Raw genomic sequence first — 18,429 nt, 5'->3', positions numbered from 1 at the left:
AGAGCTGCAGTTGGGTTCTTTTCAGTTCAGCTGCCGACTCTGCTGGTAGGATGAAATATTTGAAGAGGAGCAGGTGGCTGACTTTCCTAGAGTTCCCACATTTTCCTGCTAAGAAAGCTGGGCGACATTTGCACAAGCCAGCCTCCCTTATCCCCCCTTTCTTCCCTACCTTCCTCTAACCCTTGGGGCCAAGTACTTGCCTAGCTCCTGGTGGCTGTAGCAGTGTCAGCTGTGTCAGAAAATAAAGAGGCAATTGTGACCTGTAAGTTAGGCCAGGAAGTGAGGTTGCTTTGTAACAGTGACTTCATTTCCTAGTCCACTGCTTTGGAAGGCATGTGGCCTTGCTGGTGCCACCTCTAGGGGAGGAGAGTGGAACCCTTTCCCTGTCCCCCCACCAATGATTCTATCTTCATTTCAGGAGCACAAGGGGACTTACTTGGCCACATTGCATACAACATTGAGAATATCAATTCAGTCCGCCAGCTTTGGATAGAGGAAGAAAAGGAGTTTTCCAAGATTTGAGCAAAAGGAACTTTGTTTAAGGATCTAGTGTAAGAAGTTGTCCAAATACGGCTTTCACTCTCACTTTTTTTTTTTTTCAAATGATCAAATTATACTGTAAGCTGATTCATGTGGTATTAGGGTTTTCTCGAGAAAGTATGTGACGGCACCAGCTCGCTTGCTGTCTTTTCTCTCCCTCTCTTTTCTCTCTCTGTCCTTTCCCCCTTTCCCTCTCTTCCTTCTCTCTTCCCTTCCTTCCAAGTTCTCCTCTGTTTAAATGGGTCTGTGTAGGATACTTTTATTTCTTTGTGGAAAGAAGAAGGTAGAAGTTTGGGACAGAGCCATAGCTCCCCCACCTTGGCTTGTTTGCAGTGTGGCCATTCTGGTGAGTGGCTTGCAAGTCAGCGCCTGCACCGTGCCAGGCAGCCCTGCAGGGTTGGCTCTGGGATCAGCTGCTTAGGGATCAGGTCTGGCAGAGCCGAGGTTACCAGGTGCAGACCCAACTTTGGACTGTCTCTGACTCATCCATCCTCCACTTTTTGATCCAGGAAAGCTGGAGGACTGCCTGTTGTGTCCCAGGTCACCCTAACCCCCTCAGTCAGAGTGGCCTTGTCTCTAGCCTCTCACCCCATGGGTTCCTTCTGCCTCTTAGTCATAACTGCTCAGACAAGGTTCTCTCTGATGAAAAGAGGTGGGTGTAGACGAGTAATTCCCAAGTTGTCATTCTGGTATTTCATTTTAGGAAATGTGAAACTGGAAACTGTAAAGCAAACAAAGTTTGCACACTGGAAGAATCTGAAGCCCAGGCCTGGAAGGGCAGAGATCCTTTCCCTCAACCTACTCCACAATTTCAGGAAACAAGGCTTTAGGAAGTGCCAGCTGCTGTTTTGGCCTTAGCTTTTAGGAATTTAGAAGATTCTAGGCCTTTTGAAAGAAAATGAGGTACTGAGGTGAAATAGTTGCACTATTCCTCGGGGCCTCTCTCTTTTCTCTACAAGAGTCAGCCACAGTGCTGCCTGCCGGTCACCGACTGCATCTGGCCATGGTTCTCATGTGTGTCACAGATAAGGTGGTGACTGCTGACTGACATTGCTGCTCTCCTTGGTTGTGTCACATGGAGCACTAGCATCCCAGGGCAGAATGGGCTGCAGACCGGCTGTACATCCTGAGTAACCTGGGCCAGTCCTGCCTTGTGTCACTGCCCTGATTCTCTTATTGTCAGTAAAGTGCTGTTTTCACACTCAAAGTGTCCACAGTTGGGAGATAAGACATGTGGCAGTTCTGGTTTCATGGCACTTGTTGTTTGACCTCAAATAAAACAGGTGAGGAGAGCATTCTCCATAAAGAAGATAAAGTGTGGTATGGTGAAACACGTCTGTAATCGCAGCTACTCAGGAGGCAGAAGCAGGAGGATCTCAAGTTGGAGGCCAGCCCAGGCAAAGTTAGTGAGACCCGATCTTAAAAAAGAAAAGCTAGGTCTGGAAGCATGGCTCAAGTGGTGGAGCTCTTGCTAGCATGCACGAGGCCCTGGGTTCAAAAAAAGAAGTGTGAAAGTGGGGACCTGATAATCAAATTGTGGCTTTTCTGAGGAAATTCCCAGTGAGAGCTGTTGATTGATTGCACCTTTGAGAGCTGCCTTGGGCCTTCGGTATGGAAAGGAGGAAATCAAAATCTAGTGAGTGTGGGCTGTAAGCTCGTTAATCAAATAAGTACTTAATATTCAGATGAAGGTGGGAAGGAGGCGATAGGGTGGAGCTCAGCTGTGGACTGTGAAGCTGGCAGGAGATTGTGGGGCCATCTCTACCAGAAACCAGAGGAGGCCATCCGTTTCCCCCTCCCTTACTGTTCCATCCCTTCTGAAAAGCCCCAGTGGAAGTAAGGTCTTACTCATACTCATATAACATACCAACGGCACCGCTCCCGTTGACTCACCAGGAAGGCCTTTCCCCATCTGTGTATTTGCAAAGGTCATTCCAGTTCTGCAGTTGGCTTTTCAGCTTTGGATAATGTCTGCAGGGACAGGTCCAACTATTTGCTTTTCTTTTTTTGTTTTCGTGGCACTGGGATTTGAACTCAGGGCCTCACGTTTGCTAAGCAGGCACTCTACTACTTGAGCCACTCTGCTGGCCCTAATTATTTTTCTTTAGGTAAGATTTTCAAAAATGTGCATACATATCACAGGGGACTTATGAGCCTATTGTTGGTTTTTAAAGCCATAGATGGGTGATGATGGATCACTTGGGGAGTCAAGTTACACTTACAAAATACTTAACATTTCCCATTCTGTCTCCTACTTTAACACTTTTTTGTTTTTGTAGTACTGCAGTTTGAATTCAGGGCCTACACCTTCAGCCATTCCACCAGCCCTTTTTTATGGAGGGTTTTTTCAAGATAGGGTCTCATGAACTACTTGCCCAGCTGGCTTAGAACTTCGATCCTCCTGATCTCTATCTCCTGAGTAGCTGGGATTACAGACATGACCACTGGTGCCTGACACTTTTTTTGAGGCAGGATCTTGCTGTGTAGCCCATGCTGGACTTGGGGAGTCAAGTTACACTTACAAAATACTTAACATTTCCCATTCTGTCTCCTACTTTAACACTTTTTTGTTTTTGTAGTACTGCATTTTGAATTCAGGGCCTACACCTTCAGCCATTCCACCAGCCCTTTTTTATGGAGGGTTTTTTCAAGATAGGGTCTCATGAACTATTTGCCCAGCTGGCTTAGAACTTTGATCCTCCTGATCTCTATCTCCTGAGTAGCTGGGATTACAGGCATGACCACTGGTGCCTGACACTTTTTTTGAGGCAGGATCTTGCTGTGTAGCCCATGCTGGCCTTAAGCTCCCTTCCTGAGTATCTGGGATTACAAGGTGGCTACCATACATCCTTTTGATGGATTCTCTCTTGATGATCTCTAGAGTATTAATTATTTCTAGAGTATTTATTTTCTTGATGGAGAGATGATTTTTTTTGTGTGTGTTACTGGGGTTTGAACTCAGGGCCTCACATTTGCTAAGCAGGTGCTCTACCACTTGAGTCACTCCACCAGCCCTGTTTTGTGTTGGGTATTTTCAAGATAGGGTCTTGAGAACTATTTGCCTGGGCTGGCTTTGAACCGCAATCCTCCTGATCTCTGCTTCCTGAGTAGCTGGGATTACAGGCATGAGTCACTAGCGCTTGGGTAGTCATTTTCTTATTAGTAAAGTCATATTATCATGTAACAGTAAAAGGCAATTTAATTGGGAATTTTGGATTCTGTAGTTCATTTGTTCTTTTTTCTCTTTTGAGATGGGCTCTCATGTCTCACTCTGTAGCCCAGGCTGGCCTTGAACTGATGATCCTCCTGCCTCAGCCTCCCCAAATAGCAAGTAGCTGGAATTACAGGTGTATACCACTGTGCCTGGCTTATTCTTAACAAAGTGGGGCAGTAATACTAGATTTATTAAGGAGCATAACCCACTTTTCCTTTTCCCTGTAGGTACACAACCTGGATGGATCTTCACTTTCCTCAGTGTTCTCCGGTGACTTCTTGATGGACTTGACTCCTTTGCTGGCAACTCCTGGGCTGGAGAAATGGTTCTGATTAGATGGGTTCTGGGAAGGCAGGACATCCGCCTGCTGCAGAGGAGGCGTTCCCTGCTGTTGACACTTGCAGCCATTGTCTTTGCTGTGCTTCTGTTTTGTGAATTTTTTATCTATCACATAGTGATCTTTCAGTGTAGTTGGCCTGAACTCAAAACTACCGCCCATGGAGCCCAGGAGCCTCTTCTGAAAGCCATGTTTTTGGCTGATACCCACTTGCTTGGGGAAAGAAGAGGCCACTGGCTAGACAAATTACGAAGGTGAGGGGTAACGCCAGGAATCCTGGAATCCTGTAGGCAGGAAGGTATGATCCTCTTCCACAGGCCAGCTGGGGGACTTCAGGTCACTCCTAGTCATTTTCCTCTCAGAGAAGGACATGTGGGGGGCCTCTTACTTTTCTCCCACTTTACTGAGCATGTACTGTGTTCAGGACCAGGTAAGCTGAGAATCAGACTTGAGAGTCCCTGGGCCCCCTGCCTCCTTGTTACTTGTCACCCTCCTGGACTGAGGCTAAGAACCCTCACAGCCACCTGAAGAAGGGGGCACGGAACACTGGGAGCGGGTGGAGGATGCAGATCTGTGTTGTGGCCCCCTCGCCTTGTTGGTGTGAACCCATTGGGTTTTCTCCTCCTCTGGGCAGCTGGAGGAGCAGGGCAGGTTATATGGCTGCCTCCCGGGAGGGAGCAGGTCCTGTCTCTCTAGTTCAGACCTGCTGTGACATCGGCCATCAGCGTTTCCACAAGGAAGCTTTTCTAGCGTTCTGACTACTTTTAATTGAGGTAAAATGCACCTAACATAAAACTTCTCATCGTAGTCATTGTGAAGCATCCAGCTCAATGACATTACGTGTGTTCACCTACTATCCCCACCACCTATCTCCAGAGTTTCTCCTTCTTAAACGGAAACTCTCGCCCTTCTTCACCCTTCTCTCTCCTGTCAGTCACTGTTCTGCTTTCAGTCTGTGTGAACTTGGCTTTTCCAGAGGCCTCATAGAAGTGGAATCAGACAGTATTTATCTTTTTGTCACTGGTCTGTTTCACTTGCCATGGTGTCCTCAGGGTTCATACACACTGTACAACGTGTTACAACGTGCGTGTGAGTGTCACAGTATCTCTTTTTGAAGCTGAATCATATTCCCTTGTGTGGGCCACGCCGTATGTGCCCATTCACCCGTGGCAGACACTGGGTTGCCTTCCCCTCTTGGCACTTGAAGGCATGAATGGGGGGCTCTGACCAGCGGCTCCTCAGAGCTCTCTCCTTGTCACTGTGACCCTGTACCCTAGCTTTTTGTGTTAGTCAGTTTTCTGATACCGTGACAAAAATGCCTGAATACAACAACTGAAAGTGAAGAAAGATCTATTTTGGCTCTTGGTTTCCAAGCTTTCGGGCCGTGGTTGCTGGCTGTGTTTCTGGTCTTGGTAGTGAGGCAGACCATCAGGATGAAGGGTGTGTGGAGCAGAACTGCTCACTTTGTGGTGGACAGGAAGGGGCAGGGACAGGAATATTTTTCTAGGCCATGTCCCTAGTGGCCTACTTCTGCCAGCGAGGCCCACCTCCTAGTGCGAATCCACCAAGGAATTCATTCACTGCTTAGGTCAGAGGATGAGGAGTCAGTACCTGAGCGGCCGGGAGCGTTTCAGATAACCGTGCTGTCCTTGGCTTACCGTGGCCTCCTCGGGCCTCAGAACACTTGTGAGAGGAAGTACCCTAGAGTCTGCAGACGTGGGCAAACCCCATGTTGCTGGGTGGACAGGATGTGTGATGTCCCATGTGGGTGAGGGAGGCATGGGAAAGAGGGGCTGCTGGGCCTTTCTGTGAAGAGTTTAAAGCCATGGAGGCATGGGCTGGAGAAGGCCAGCTGAGACTGCACGTTGTCTGGCTTCACAAGTCCAGTGCCTCTAGGCAGTTTCCTGTGCTTTTTTGCTGCTGCCGAATTCTTTCTTCCCCAGAGTGAGTAACAGTAAACTAAGAAAAACTAAGAAATGTCTTTTGAGAGCTACTTGGAGTGACAATCTTTTTTTAGGGGGTGGTGGTGCTAGGGATTGAGTCCAGGACATTGGGCATGCTAGGCAAGTACTCTCCCATTGAGGTACAGAAGCCCTGGGGGGGAAGCATGGTGTGCACCATACAGTACTTTTATTGTGGCATGAAAACCTCCTCTGAGCGCACACACACACACACACACACACACACACACACACACACAAAACCTTCCTTAGTGCTGCCTGTAATCCTCTAATCCTAGCTCCTCAGGAGGCTGCAATAGCACTGTTTAGGGCCAGCCTGGGGCACATAAAATGTTCTTGAGATCCCCATCTCAACCAGTAAAAAGCTTGTTGAGCGGTGCATGCCTGTCATCCCAAGATACACAGAAAACATAAACAAAAGGTCTGAGGTCAAGGCTGGCCTGAGCATAGATGAGCTTCTTTGAAAGGTCTTTGAAAAATACCTCAAGCAAAAATGGTTGGGGACATGGCTCAAGTGGCCTGCCCCAGGCCCTCAATTCAAAGCCCAGTACTACCGAAAAAATTCACCTTCTCCTGTATCCACCCCAGGACACAGCATTTCCCTTTAGAGGAGCAGCTGGGGGTGCATGCCATAAGGAGAATGGGAGATTTGGGGTCCTTCGGAAAATGATACAGGAGAGGGAGGAAGAAGGGAGGGCTGGGAAGCCTGGCTGTCTTTCACCTACTGTGTGCTTGTGCTGTGCTGGGAGCGCTTCAAATGCTATCTAACTTAATCCTGTAATTATCCTGCAATCAGGTGGCTTTTATTTTTATTTATTTTTTGAGACAGGGTCTTACTACAGTGCCCAAGCTGGTTGAAGCTGATTAATTCTGCCTCCACCTCCTAAGTGCTCCATCACCGTGCCTGGCAAATTTTCTTTTTTTCTTTCTTGTGGTAGTGAGGTTTTTGAACACAGGGCCTCATGCTTGCTAGGCTGGGGCTCTACCACTTGAGCCACTCCTCCAGCCCTGTATATGTTGAGTATTTTTGAGACAGGGTCTTGTGAACTATTTTCCTAGACTGGCTTTGAACCATGATCCTCTTGATCTTTGCCTCTTGAGTAGCTAGGATTACAGGTGTGAGCTACTGGCACCTGGCAGTTTCCAGCTAGTTTTGCCTGGGCTGACCTGCACCACCATCTTCCTACTTACACCTCCTGCATAGCTGGTATGATAGGCATGGGCCACTTAGGCCCAGCAGTGGGTGTTTTTCAAACCCTGTTTTACCAGTGCAGAAATTGAGAGACAGTAGGCACCTTCTCTAGGCCACATCTTGTCAACAGATGGAGCTGGGGTTTTAAACAGATTAGCACAGTCTGATGGGCAATGGTTTAAAAGAGCACACCTCAGGATTTTTTCCCTTTGTTTATAAGTTCACTTTCAGGATGATTACTTGTCATCTGAAATTCACGGGATTTGCTGTCGTGACATTGGCTGCTCTTTCATTGTCTCTTCTCATTTCTGAATGTGAGGTCCCTTTAGGAAGTGAAACCTAAAGGGTGGGAACTGTAGTTCAGTGGTAGAGTCCTCATCTTGCATACAGTAAGCCCTGAATTCAATGGCTAACACTGCAAAAAAAAAAAAGAAAGAAAAGAAAAAAGAAATTTGAGTTCTGTGCAGTCATCTTGTAGGTGTGGTGTAAGATCGGTATACACTGGGCATCTCTGGAAGCCTCATTAAGCCCTCACCTCCCTGGGCTCTCTCGATGGAGTGATGGCTGCAGGGTGTGATGTGAGGCCCGTCTCTGGACACCACACAGAGCTCAGCATTTGGGAGGTGTGGAGGGGGGCTCTGCTCTCCTTTTGGTGCCTTAATTCCCCACAGTTGACCAGATACACACTTGGTGGCCCCTCCGAAGCTGAGGGTGGAAAGGCAAGAGTAGGGCCATAGAAGAAGAATGGACCATTTAGTTCACTGTTTAAATGACCCGGAAGTCACAAAGTAGCTTCCACCCGAGAAAGAGACAGCCACATTAATTTCTCCTCTTGTCTTCAAGGGAATGGCAAATGGAGCGAGCCTTTCAGACAGCTCTGTGGTGGCTGCAACCAGAAGTCATCTTCATCCTGGGGGACATCTTTGATGAAGGGAAGTGGAGCTCCTCCCAGGTAGGACCCTGTGGCCCAGGCAACCTGATTCTGCTTGAGGATTCACCTTAGGCAGCCCAGAGAGTCCGTGAAGCTCACTGGCTTGAGTTGGATGTTTTGCTTAGTACTGGCACTGGGACTGTGCGGTCCCCCGGCCGGGTGTGTAGCTCAGCCATAAGGGCCCGTGCTTAGCATGTGTTGAGGCCCGAGGCTGTTAAGCAGCAAAAATAGTGTAGTCTGCCTTGACAAGTCTTAGGATTTGTGCCTGTGGGAATCTTTCTCAGGCTGGCTATTCCTGTGTTTATCTGTGTGGGAAATAATTGTGGATTAGGGACAAGGAAAAGCGGGCAAGATGGATGCAATGTCAGTTGTCACCCAAGTCACAGAATACACATTGGAATGGCCATGGAACCGGGGCCCTGTGTGTGCCAGGCAAGCACTCTATCACTGAGCCATACCCCAGCCTGTCACTTTGCCCTCTTCTTTAATCACTGCCTTAGGAGAACTACACTATGGAGTTACTCACCATCTGCCTCTGGTTTTCTTTCCCGGGAGTGAGTGGGGTAGAAGGAGCCATGTGGACGGGATGAAGCTCCTCTGCCTTCTGGGGGCCCGGTCCACTGCTGGGTATTGGGATAATGTCAGTTCAGAAACCAGAGAGAAAGTCGCTCTCAGCTGTCAGCGTGCTCTGCTGATCACGCTTGCAACAAATGAAAAGAGTGTTCTTGCTGGTTAGTTAAAACCATGCAGTCACTCATGGGTTTTGGAAGGGATTTTATTTGAGGAGTGTATTTAAAAAAATCCGTTGACATTTCCCAGGACAATGCAGAAGCTCCACAAAGAAAGCTTGGTTTGGATACGATAGGAACCTCTGTTTACACAGTGGTAATGTTTGATATAATGTAGCCTCTAATTAAATATGACATTCCAGAAATGCCATATGTAAAAATAACTAGTTACACAACGAGCTTGGCTATCTGTGCTGCCTTGGCAACTAAGAGAACATTTTACGAGTTTTCCAAATTTGTTATTCTGACTTTAAGTATCATTTGTTAAAGCAGAGACTTCATAAATAGTTGAAGGACTGTCCAGCAGATCTCCTTAGGTTGTACCATAGTTAAAGCTTCAGGGTGAAATTGATTACAATCCAGGAGAGGGAGGGTTTTTGCTACTGTAGGTATATGTCCAATTGATTCTTTTAGGCCTACTGCTGTAGGCATGGCCCAAGCAGTAGAGTGCCTGCCTTGCAAACATGAAGCCCTGAGTTCAAACTCTGACACCAAAAAATTAAAAAAAGCAAACAGACCTATACTAACATAACTCCAAAGCTTTATAGTTAAATCAAATGGCAGAATAATGTTAAAATATTTGTTATAATAAATATCTTTGTCTTTCTCCCAAATCTTATTAGTTCTCATTCTCACAGTCTTAACCATGGGGGAATGTGAAGATTGTTACCCTCCTTTTCTTGATGGAGACATGTGAAGAATGCACTTGACATTTTCTGGGTCTGTTGTTAAAATGTGTCCAGATCCGAAGCAGTTCTCATACTAGGGTCCACACATGGAATTCAGGGGATTTTGAATAAGTATATGAACTGTGAGGTTAAAAATGTTTTAAACTGGGGGGATACTATTTAACTAAAATTTGGTATCAAATAATTTAAAGTATTAAAAGTATCAAAGTGGTCTTAGAAAAGAATTAAAAATTGAAAGTTCTATATGAACATCTGATTTGGAACGGGAAGTTAACTACTCAGATCAGTGTAGGGCCCTGTTTTAGCCACAGGGAAGAGGGCTTTCTGGCTGTCAGCTGTGGCTCTGTTCCCTCAGGCCTGGGCAGATGACGTGCAGCGCTTTCAGAAGATGTTCAGACACCCCAGCCACATGCAGCTGAAGGTGGTTGCTGGCAACCATGACATTGGCTTCCATTACCAGTAAGTAGTTCACTGATGCCTGGCACCCTGGGAGCACTTGTGAGCTGTTGTTTCAAACCTGCTAAGTTCAGGGGAAAGCCTCCCTTGTGCTCACTAGGAAATTCATTTTCCTCCAAAGATGGAGGCTCTGGAATGGAAGCTGCTCAAGGGATTCAAACAGTCTTGGCAAAGAGCCCCTCAGCAGGTATCTGTCGCAGGAGTGAATTGTGTGTGCCCTTGGGAAATAGCAAACTTGACATGTTCTGGCCTGGAACTTGCAGTCCTTCTGTCAGCTTCCTGGTCGAAATGCACATTTAATGGCCAACTGTTTTCTTGGGGAGTCTGCAAACAAGTTCATTTCTGCTTCATAACTGACATTCACAGAGTGCTACGGAGCTTTCCTCAGTGCATCTTGAGAATTTGACTTCCGTGTGTTAGCTTGTACAGTGTTCACTGAGGTCCTGCTGTTCTAGTCATTGTCCCAGTGAGGACACTGAGGTTTCAGGGATCTACGTAACTTGCCCAGGCCTCACAGCGAGGAGGAGAGCTGAGATCTGAACCTTGATTGGCTGGGGAAGTTAAAGCCTTTAGCTGGCCTTTGGGTATTGACAGTTATTTTCCATGCTCGTGATAACTCTGAAGTTCTGAGATGGCTTGATCTGAAAAATGTTTCTTTTTACAATTGTACGTAGGATGAGTGAATACCGAGTAAAACGTTTTGAGAAAGTATTCAGCCCTGAAAGGCTGTTTTCTTGGAAAGGAGTTAAGTGAGTATTATTTGTGAATCCTCCCTCCATCCTTCCCTAAGTCCTGCTTTCCCTTCCTCTCTGTATTATTTGTGAATCCATCCTTCCTTCCTCCCTCCTTCTCCCTTCCCTATCTCCTATACTGGGATTTGAACTCATGGTCTCCTGTTTGCTAGGCAGATGGTTTACACTCCTTTTTTTAGTTATTTTGAGAATAGGGCCTCTCATTTATTCCAGCCTGTTTTCAGTGTTCCTGTTTATGCTTCCTGCTTAGCTATGATGACAGGTGTGCCCCACCATGCCCAGCTTTTTTTATGGGTTAAGATGGGGTCTCACTAACTGTTTGCCTGGGCTGGCTTTAGAGTATGATCCTCCCAATCTCTGCTTCCCGAGTAGCTAGGATTACAGACATGAGCCACTGTGCCCAGCTTATTTGTGAGGTCTTATGATGATCTTCAGTCTTGGAAGCTTTTTTTTGGAATCACTAATCACACTCTACCACTGAGCTGCCCCCCAGCCCAGAAACTTCATTTTTCAAAGGTGACTGCCATACTTGGTCAGACCTAGGTTCCATCTGACCACGGCTGTCTTTGCTGATGGGCACTGTGGGAGATGGTAGATGGGAAACTCCACACCACCTGATAGGTCAGTCTAGGACTGCCCAGCCACTATCTGCACTGTCCTGCACATTTCACCAGTCCATTTTGTAAAGGCAACTTTTTTGTTTTGTTTTGTTTTTGAGATGAGAGCTCACTATGATAAGGACAGATGAGATCTCTCCTGAGCCTCTTGAGAAGTTGGGAACTATAGGTGTGTGCCACCATGCATGGTTTAAGGCTGTCTTTTTATTTGATAAGAATGCACTTCTTTCATGTGATAAAGGCTCTTCCCGTTGTTATGGTCCTGGGACTCAGTGGCAGGTGTGTCGGGGTGCTTCTGTAGCAGGGGCCTACCCCATTCCCATCAGCCATGGCTTTTAGACCAGCATTTTAGCCCTTAGTCTGACCACTGGGATGGGTCCACTGCTGCGAGGCCATCCCAGTGCCTGTCTCTGGACCTTTCTGGGCTGTTCCATTTGCAGCCTAGTGGGCAAGACTGTACATTGCTCTGGCTGCCATACCAAGGAGGAGGAGCTGGGAGCAGCAGCTTTCTCGGGGTGGTCCTTTCCTGTGGGGGCCGGCACTCTGTTGACCATGGCATGAGCAGCTCCTGGGCTGTGGAGTGAGAACATTCCTGTAAAGCTCTGGAGACCAGGCCATCTCCCCATCCCCTGTGCTCCCTTTCCCTCCTTTTGCCTGGAGGGCAGTTCCTAGGAGGTGGCTTCCTGTCCTATGGTAATTTGGTACCATTTGAGTTATTTCTCCCAAACATAGTGCTTCTGAAACCTTAAACGTACTTGCCGATTTCAGGTCACTTGATTACTTATCTCTAAAACTGCTTGAATTTCAAGCAATCTTATTGACTTGTGCATGGGAAATGAAAGCATATTGAGTGGGAGTCTATAAAAACCAAGAAGGTAAAGGGGCTGTAGAGGGTACCGGAACTTGACATTGTTACTACTCTGGATTAGGATTATCTAACCCAATTAGCACCAGCTTCCCGAGCCCACCGTCATACCTGCAGAGTGCACAGAGGTTCCTGAGAGTTCCTGGGTTTGCGTTGCAGAGAGGATGCTATCTAACCCTCCCGGGTCCTGTCTAGCATCAGGCTGTGCTCAGCAGCCCCTGCATCATTTCATGTAGTCCTCACACCCAGCTGCTGGTGCCGGCTGCCTGTTCTTACCCCACCTTTACAGAGTAGGCCTGAAGATGCGTGTTTCTGGCTGGATGTGTGCGGATTGGCAGTCCAACCTCAGAGCCTCTGTGATCTAGGTGGTGTGAGAAGTTTAGGGGTTAATGGTCCCCTTCCCATGTTTTGTTAACATTGACTCACAAAACACCTAGTTAGTGTAGCTGTGATTTAAGCTGCTCCTGGCATTTCTTCCCACCCTGGATGCTTCTGAGTGCAGCACACACACCACCCTGGTGGCCTGACCTTCTGCCTGCTCCCATCTACCTCAGTTTTGTGATGGTCAACAGCGTCGCACTGGAAGGGGACGGCTGTGACATCTGCTCTCAAGCAGAAGCTGAACTCGTTGAGATCTCTCATAAGCTGAACTGCTCGAGAGAGGTAGGAGACCGTGGCTGTGGATGGGCTTCCCGTCCTTGCTGTCAGTTACCCAGCTCCCCCGGCTCTGCTGGGTTAGCATGCTGACTTCTGACCAGCAGGTACAGGGCTCCGACCAGTGTGGAGATGGGCAGTGGCTTCCCTGGTCTGCCCCAGTGCTCCTGCAGGTGAGGTGGGGGTGGGGGTGGGGGAGTGGTTTGGCACAGATCGGGCAAGGCCGCCAGGCTTCTGAGAACCCATCTGACCCTTCCTTAAACCCCGGCCAGCATTACCCACTCTACCGGATCAGCGATGCCAACTGCTCTGGGGACGATGCAGCCCCTCCAGAAGAGAGGAGCATCCCTTTTGAGGAACGATATGATGTGCTTTCTCGGGAGGCCTCACAAAAGGTACCCGTGTTACTGTCCCCCCACGCAGCACCCAGGACCTCTGCACTTAGAGCTGCCAGGTTGGGAGGGTTGTCACCGTCTCAGGTCGTGTTTCCTCATGTGTTCCTTTTCTGTTTTTCAGTCAACACCCTAGTTCTTAATCTCAACTCGATTATAATCTGGCTTTTTTGGGGTTTTTTTTTTTTGGTGGTACTGGGGTTTGAACTCAGGGCCTCATGCTTGCTAGGCAGGGCTCTACTACTTGAGCCACTTTGCCAGCCCCCTTTGCCTTTTTTTGCTTCAAAGTTTTTTCATCAACTTAGATGGATTGGGAAGTGTAAATGGACTTGAGTCCAACTTTTATGGACTTAATTAAAAATAGTCCTTCTTAAAGATACATATTTAAGAAAAACATAATATAGAGTATTTATTAAACATGTTAATATGAAAATAAAATTTATATTTTAAATATAACTTATATTTAAAGTATAAATATATTTGTGGGATATATTTATGAAACAAATTTATAAAAATAAAATGCCAGCTACAGTAGCTCAGGAGCTGGAGATTGTGAGGATTGCAGTTCAGGGTCAGCCTGGGCAAAACATTAGTTAAACCCCATCTCAAGAAATAAAAAGCTGGGTGTGACGGTGTGTATCTATAATCCCGGCTATTCAGGAAGGGTAAATAGGAGGATCACAGTCCAGGCTGGCCTGGGCAAAAACACAAGACCCTGTCTCAAAATTAAAGCAGTATGGGCTGGGGTGTGGCTCAAGTGGTAGAGCTCCTGCCTAGCAAGGATGAGGCTCTGAATTCAAAACCCAGCACTGCCAAAAAAAAAAAAAAAAATGACAAAGGCATAAAATTTGATGGAAAGAGTAGAGGCTAGTATAAACAAAACAAATATTCTGAGGAGGAAATGAGCCAGTCCTATGTAGTAAGAGCTAGCATTTAGTTTAGAGGAGTGAGTGACTGTGCCAGTGGTCCAGCTGGGCAGTGGCGCTCTGAGGTTGGAGTAAGCGCTGACTGCCTGCCTTGTGTCTCTCTGGTGCCCTCAGCTGCTGTGGTGGCTGCAGCCCCGCCTGGTCCTGAGTGGCCACACACACAGCGCCTGTGAAGTGCTCCATGCCGGAGGAGTTCCGGAGATCAGCATCCCATCTTTCAGTTGGAGGAACAGAAACAACCCCAGTTTCATCATGGTAAATGAAAGTTTATTTTTGTCTGAAAGCTTTAATAAGTATTAAAGTCAACACAGTCATCAACTATTTAATTGCTGCAATCTGTTAAAATTGACGAAAGCCAGAAATAAATTCACTCCGCCTGCCCTAGACACCTGTCTGGGAACTCATAAGCAGAACATTGCCCCTGGGCGCTTTCGGGGGAGCGAGGGAGCCACTTCAGGAGTGTGCTGTCCTGACAGTGGACAGCAGTGTCCTCTGAGGTCACACTGGGCATTTTTACGTTTTTTAAGGAAACAGGATCCCAGGTCAGCTCTTATTTTCCAAACTCCCGGCAGACAAGCTGTAGCATTTATGCTGATCAAAGGTTGTTTTAATGAATGAGCACTTTCCACCATGGCCTTTTAGCCATGGGTTCCTACATTTGGTTTCTGTGCCTTTATGCTACACTCCTACTTCATAAAGAGGCAGGGGCCCCTCGTGTTTTCAAATTCAAAGTAAATGAAAACATTTGCTACTGTGATTCCACATTGCAAAACATCTACAAGGAAAAGCTAATGCTTCAGTGTCAAGGACCAGGAAAACACCCTCGTACTCCTCCTGGTTGTTACCTCTCAGATTGCATTCTGCCTCTCTAGATGTCAGGTGTGACTCACACCTGTGTCAGGGGGCGTTTTCACGGAGACCTTTCCTTCTCTTGCCAGTGTCTGTGTAGTTGGTGGTGACTTGTCAGGCTGAGGGCCTGTGGGTCTTGGGTGAGGAGAGCCCTGGGAGGCAGTCTTTTGACTGTTGAAGTCAGACTGCCCTGGGGCTCACACTGCAGTGTAACCTTCCATTTCTTCACCAGGGCAGCTTGACCTCCAGGGATTATGCTCTCTCCAAGTGCTACCTCCCATTTGAGGACACGGTTCTGACCACATACTGCGGAGCAGCTGGGTTCGTTCTGGTCCTCGTCTTAGCTCACTTTGAGTGTTTAGCCTCACCTTTTCTGTTTGGATGGAACCTGCTGAGAATGCCCACTCCCACGACCAGGTGAAGAGCAGGTGATTGTTCATATGATAATGAGTATCAAAGCCAAGACAGAACTCCTGGCAGAGCTCACAGTAGAGTCTAGTGGATGAGAGTGACATAGGCTGTCTTTATGTGTATGGTAGAAACTGAATCGGTGATGTCAGTGGCTGCAGAATAAATAGTTGACTGTACTGTTCTCATGCTGTAAAAATGGAACATGTACTCTACAGGAAATGTGTTTTCGCATTTTATCAAACATATGTAGAATCCAAGGTTGTGTCTGTACAGTGTGTAAATGCTGTTGACACTGTCACTTGCATGCACGACACACAACCATTGCTTCCCCAGGAAGGACCGGCAGCCCTGGTGCACACCTGGGGCTATGTGTGCACATAAATGTTGGATTTGCTCTGTCCTTCTGCAAAGTAGCTCTCAAATTCCTATATATTATGAAACTGCACACTTAAAAGTACATATTCAATGTGCAGGAACACATTTTTTTAAAAAAGACTTTTGTATTTCTGAGCTAAAACTAATGGAATCAGATTTTTAGGTAAGTGCAAATTTCTCTCCAGGAGACTACGTTGTTACATCTCAATGCCTGTCAATGATCAAAACCTGAAAAAAATAGAAGAGGGTGTGGCTTTGTTATTTAAAAATAAATGGTGTGATAATTTTAACCCAGCATATTTTTTTCTAAGAGCTTGGCTCTTAAATTCAACTTTATTTACTTGTTCATATTTGTTTATTTTACTTTTATTGAATCCTGGTCCTTGTGCTTACAAAGCATTGCTCTTGTCACTGAGCTACACTCCCCGTCCTTCCAGCTTTAAGGAATAGTTCTCTTACGGGGGCTGTACTGTACAGCTTCACTTTTTTTGTGTGTGAAGGGCTGGCTCTTCACTTTTCTTCTTGTTTTACTTTGAAAGTGCAAGAGGAAGCACAAATCATTTGCATTTTTATACCTCGGTTTAATTTCGAGTTTCATATACTGGTGGAGAATGGGAGCGGCAAGAAGATGGTGATAATGAAGTTGGGTGCTTGTTGCACCGACTGTCTGTTACAGTGCCATCCTTCCAAGGAAAAGTGACATTTACATGAGTTTACAAAAGGATTATAAAATGCCGATTTGTAGAGTAAACTTTAAAATTTTAGACAGACTGAAAGGCAATTAATGAAGGAATTGGGCTGTGGAGTTGTACGGTTGAGAATGTAACTTTGGACGTCTTTACAGATTTTTTTTAGATCTGCGAGAACTACCCTCAAAGCCATGGCAGTGGGCAGAACAGGAAACCACTGCTGCATGATTCTACTTTCTAGGGATGGTGCTGCACTGACTTTTGAAGCAGCATATGCAGATCTTGCACATGTGTGAAATAAGGTTTTGCAGGGTGGCAGTGTGGCTTAGCAGCAGAGCACTTGCCTAGTATGCATTAGACCTGGCTTCATCTTCAAAAGACAAATGAAGACACCAACCTCATTCTCCTTGGCAGACAAAGACATTGACACCACTTTGCTCTTACGTTTGTTTCTTTGTAACGATGGAGCCTTAAGTAAGGGAATGGGTGGCCTGCTCCTGTCCAGGGAACCGAAGTAGAGATACACATCTTCTGGGGAGAAAAACAAACCCTAGTTCCCCAAAGTAAGATGAACTTACAAACTGTGCCCTGGAGTTGAGTCCTGGTTTTTACAGCCAAGGCTCAAAGCAGTAACTGTTGGTGGCTGCAACACAGTTGTGATGTTGGGATGACATTGCTGGTAAAGTGTGGATGGTTTTAAAATCAAGAATTTTGCCAGTATCAATCTGATCAAAATACTCTCAATTCTACAGATACCATTCATTCCCTGTTTTGGAGTAAGCAGCAGGTCATGTCGACATTAAGCTGTTCAACCCACTAAAACCAATTCCCTTTACAGGTGTAGCCATCACCAAGGCACAGAAATCTACAAGGATTTCTCTTCAGTAGTGATACAAAAGAATATTACATTTTTGTAGTCTGTACAGTGTAATAAACCAGCAATAAATCAACAACAAAAAGAATATATGATCGACTGTGGCCAATTATGGTGAAAGTGTAGAGGACACAGGACACATTTTTCAGTAGTGAATGGGGCAGGTTTTCTGCCTAAAAGTAAAAAGGAGCACTCAATTCAAATGTCTGTGGCTTTTAGTGACCATAAATGTGGCTGACAAAGCGTTCCTCTGTTGCTGGCTTGGGTTCTACTCTAGGCTTTGGGCCAAAGCAGATTAGAAGGGACAGCCGCCAGTCTGTCTGCAGCTTCACAAAGGGAAAGTCAAAAAGCCGCAGCTTATAAAACTGTACATTTCTCAGTCATGCTTGATAATTGAAAAAAAAAATTGCGTTTCCTCCCATTTACCAAGTCAATCATCAATCAATCAATTCACGATTAAAAGGGGCTCCACCCAGAGAGATTGACTGCAGTCACCCAGGTGAGTCTGCAGTGCCACAAATTGGTGGAGTAGGGAGGTTGTTGTGTTCAGTGGAAATGAACTCTACAGAACCAAACCCAAGGGATGGAGGTAGCCAGAGGCTTGGTGGTCACATACGGGCATACCCAGGACAGGACAGACAGCAGATGACACTAGACGCTATGTCCTACTACGGCTTGGGGTGGACAGACACACAGTCTGGAGGAAGTGCTCCGCCTCATGGGGTGGCCAAGAGGAAGGAGAGGCGGGCAGGGAGGAGGGTGGTGGCCCTCACAAGAGTTCGTACTGCTTGAGGTGCATCCGCTGGATGATGTCCCGGCAGTCGTTAAACACCCTGCGGATGTTCTCCGTGTCCACCGCACAGGTGAAGTGCGGGTAGCAGTAGTGTTTGCCGTCACCGGTGGCCGTGCTGATCCTC

The 18,429-nt window shown here is 46.7% G+C and overlaps 2 protein-coding genes across 14 annotated transcripts in view; one reads left to right on the top strand and one right to left on the bottom strand.

Moving 5' to 3' along the window:
• Mppe1 (metallophosphoesterase 1) overlaps positions 1-18,429 on the top strand; it is a 22,740-nt gene extending 4,311 nt beyond the window's left edge. For 2 of the 11 annotated variants that reach the window (XM_020178970.2, XM_074070354.1), the window contains exons 3-13: positions 419-551; positions 3,982-4,345; positions 8,088-8,196; positions 10,008-10,111; positions 10,783-10,857; positions 12,897-13,005; positions 13,101-13,169; positions 13,269-13,391; positions 14,429-14,569; positions 15,396-15,580; positions 16,794-18,429. In XM_020178970.2, coding sequence (XP_020034559.2) covers positions 4,077-4,345; positions 8,088-8,196; positions 10,008-10,111; positions 10,783-10,857; positions 12,897-13,005; positions 13,101-13,169; positions 13,269-13,391; positions 14,429-14,569; positions 15,396-15,580; positions 16,794-16,866 — 1,257 coding nt within the window. In that variant the 5' untranslated portion in view covers positions 419-551; positions 3,982-4,076 and the 3' untranslated portion in view covers positions 16,867-18,429. Of the gene's footprint in view, positions 1-418; positions 552-3,981; positions 4,346-8,087; positions 8,197-10,007; positions 10,112-10,782; positions 10,858-12,896; positions 13,006-13,100; positions 13,170-13,268; positions 13,392-14,428; positions 14,570-15,395; positions 15,592-16,793 lie in introns of those variants that run through there. The other 9 variants (XM_020178968.2, XM_020178969.2, XM_074070356.1 and 6 more) reach the window with 8 other exon arrangements.
• Positions 15,765-18,429, bottom strand: part of Gnal (G protein subunit alpha L) — a 167,206-nt gene continuing 164,541 nt past the window's right edge. For all 3 annotated transcript variants that reach the window (XM_074070358.1, XM_074070360.1, XM_074070359.1), the window contains exon 12: positions 15,765-18,428. In XM_074070358.1, coding sequence (XP_073926459.1) covers positions 18,282-18,428 — 147 coding nt within the window. In that variant the 3' untranslated portion in view covers positions 15,765-18,281. The remainder of the gene's footprint in view (position 18,429) is intronic.

The sequence above is a fragment of the Castor canadensis genome, chromosome 4 (assembly GCF_047511655.1).
Source record: "Castor canadensis chromosome 4, mCasCan1.hap1v2, whole genome shotgun sequence".
In the NCBI taxonomy this organism is placed as follows: domain Eukaryota; kingdom Metazoa; phylum Chordata; class Mammalia; order Rodentia; family Castoridae; genus Castor; species Castor canadensis.
Note: the sequence above shows the minus strand (reverse complement) of the source record. Positions and strands in the feature narration are given on the sequence as shown.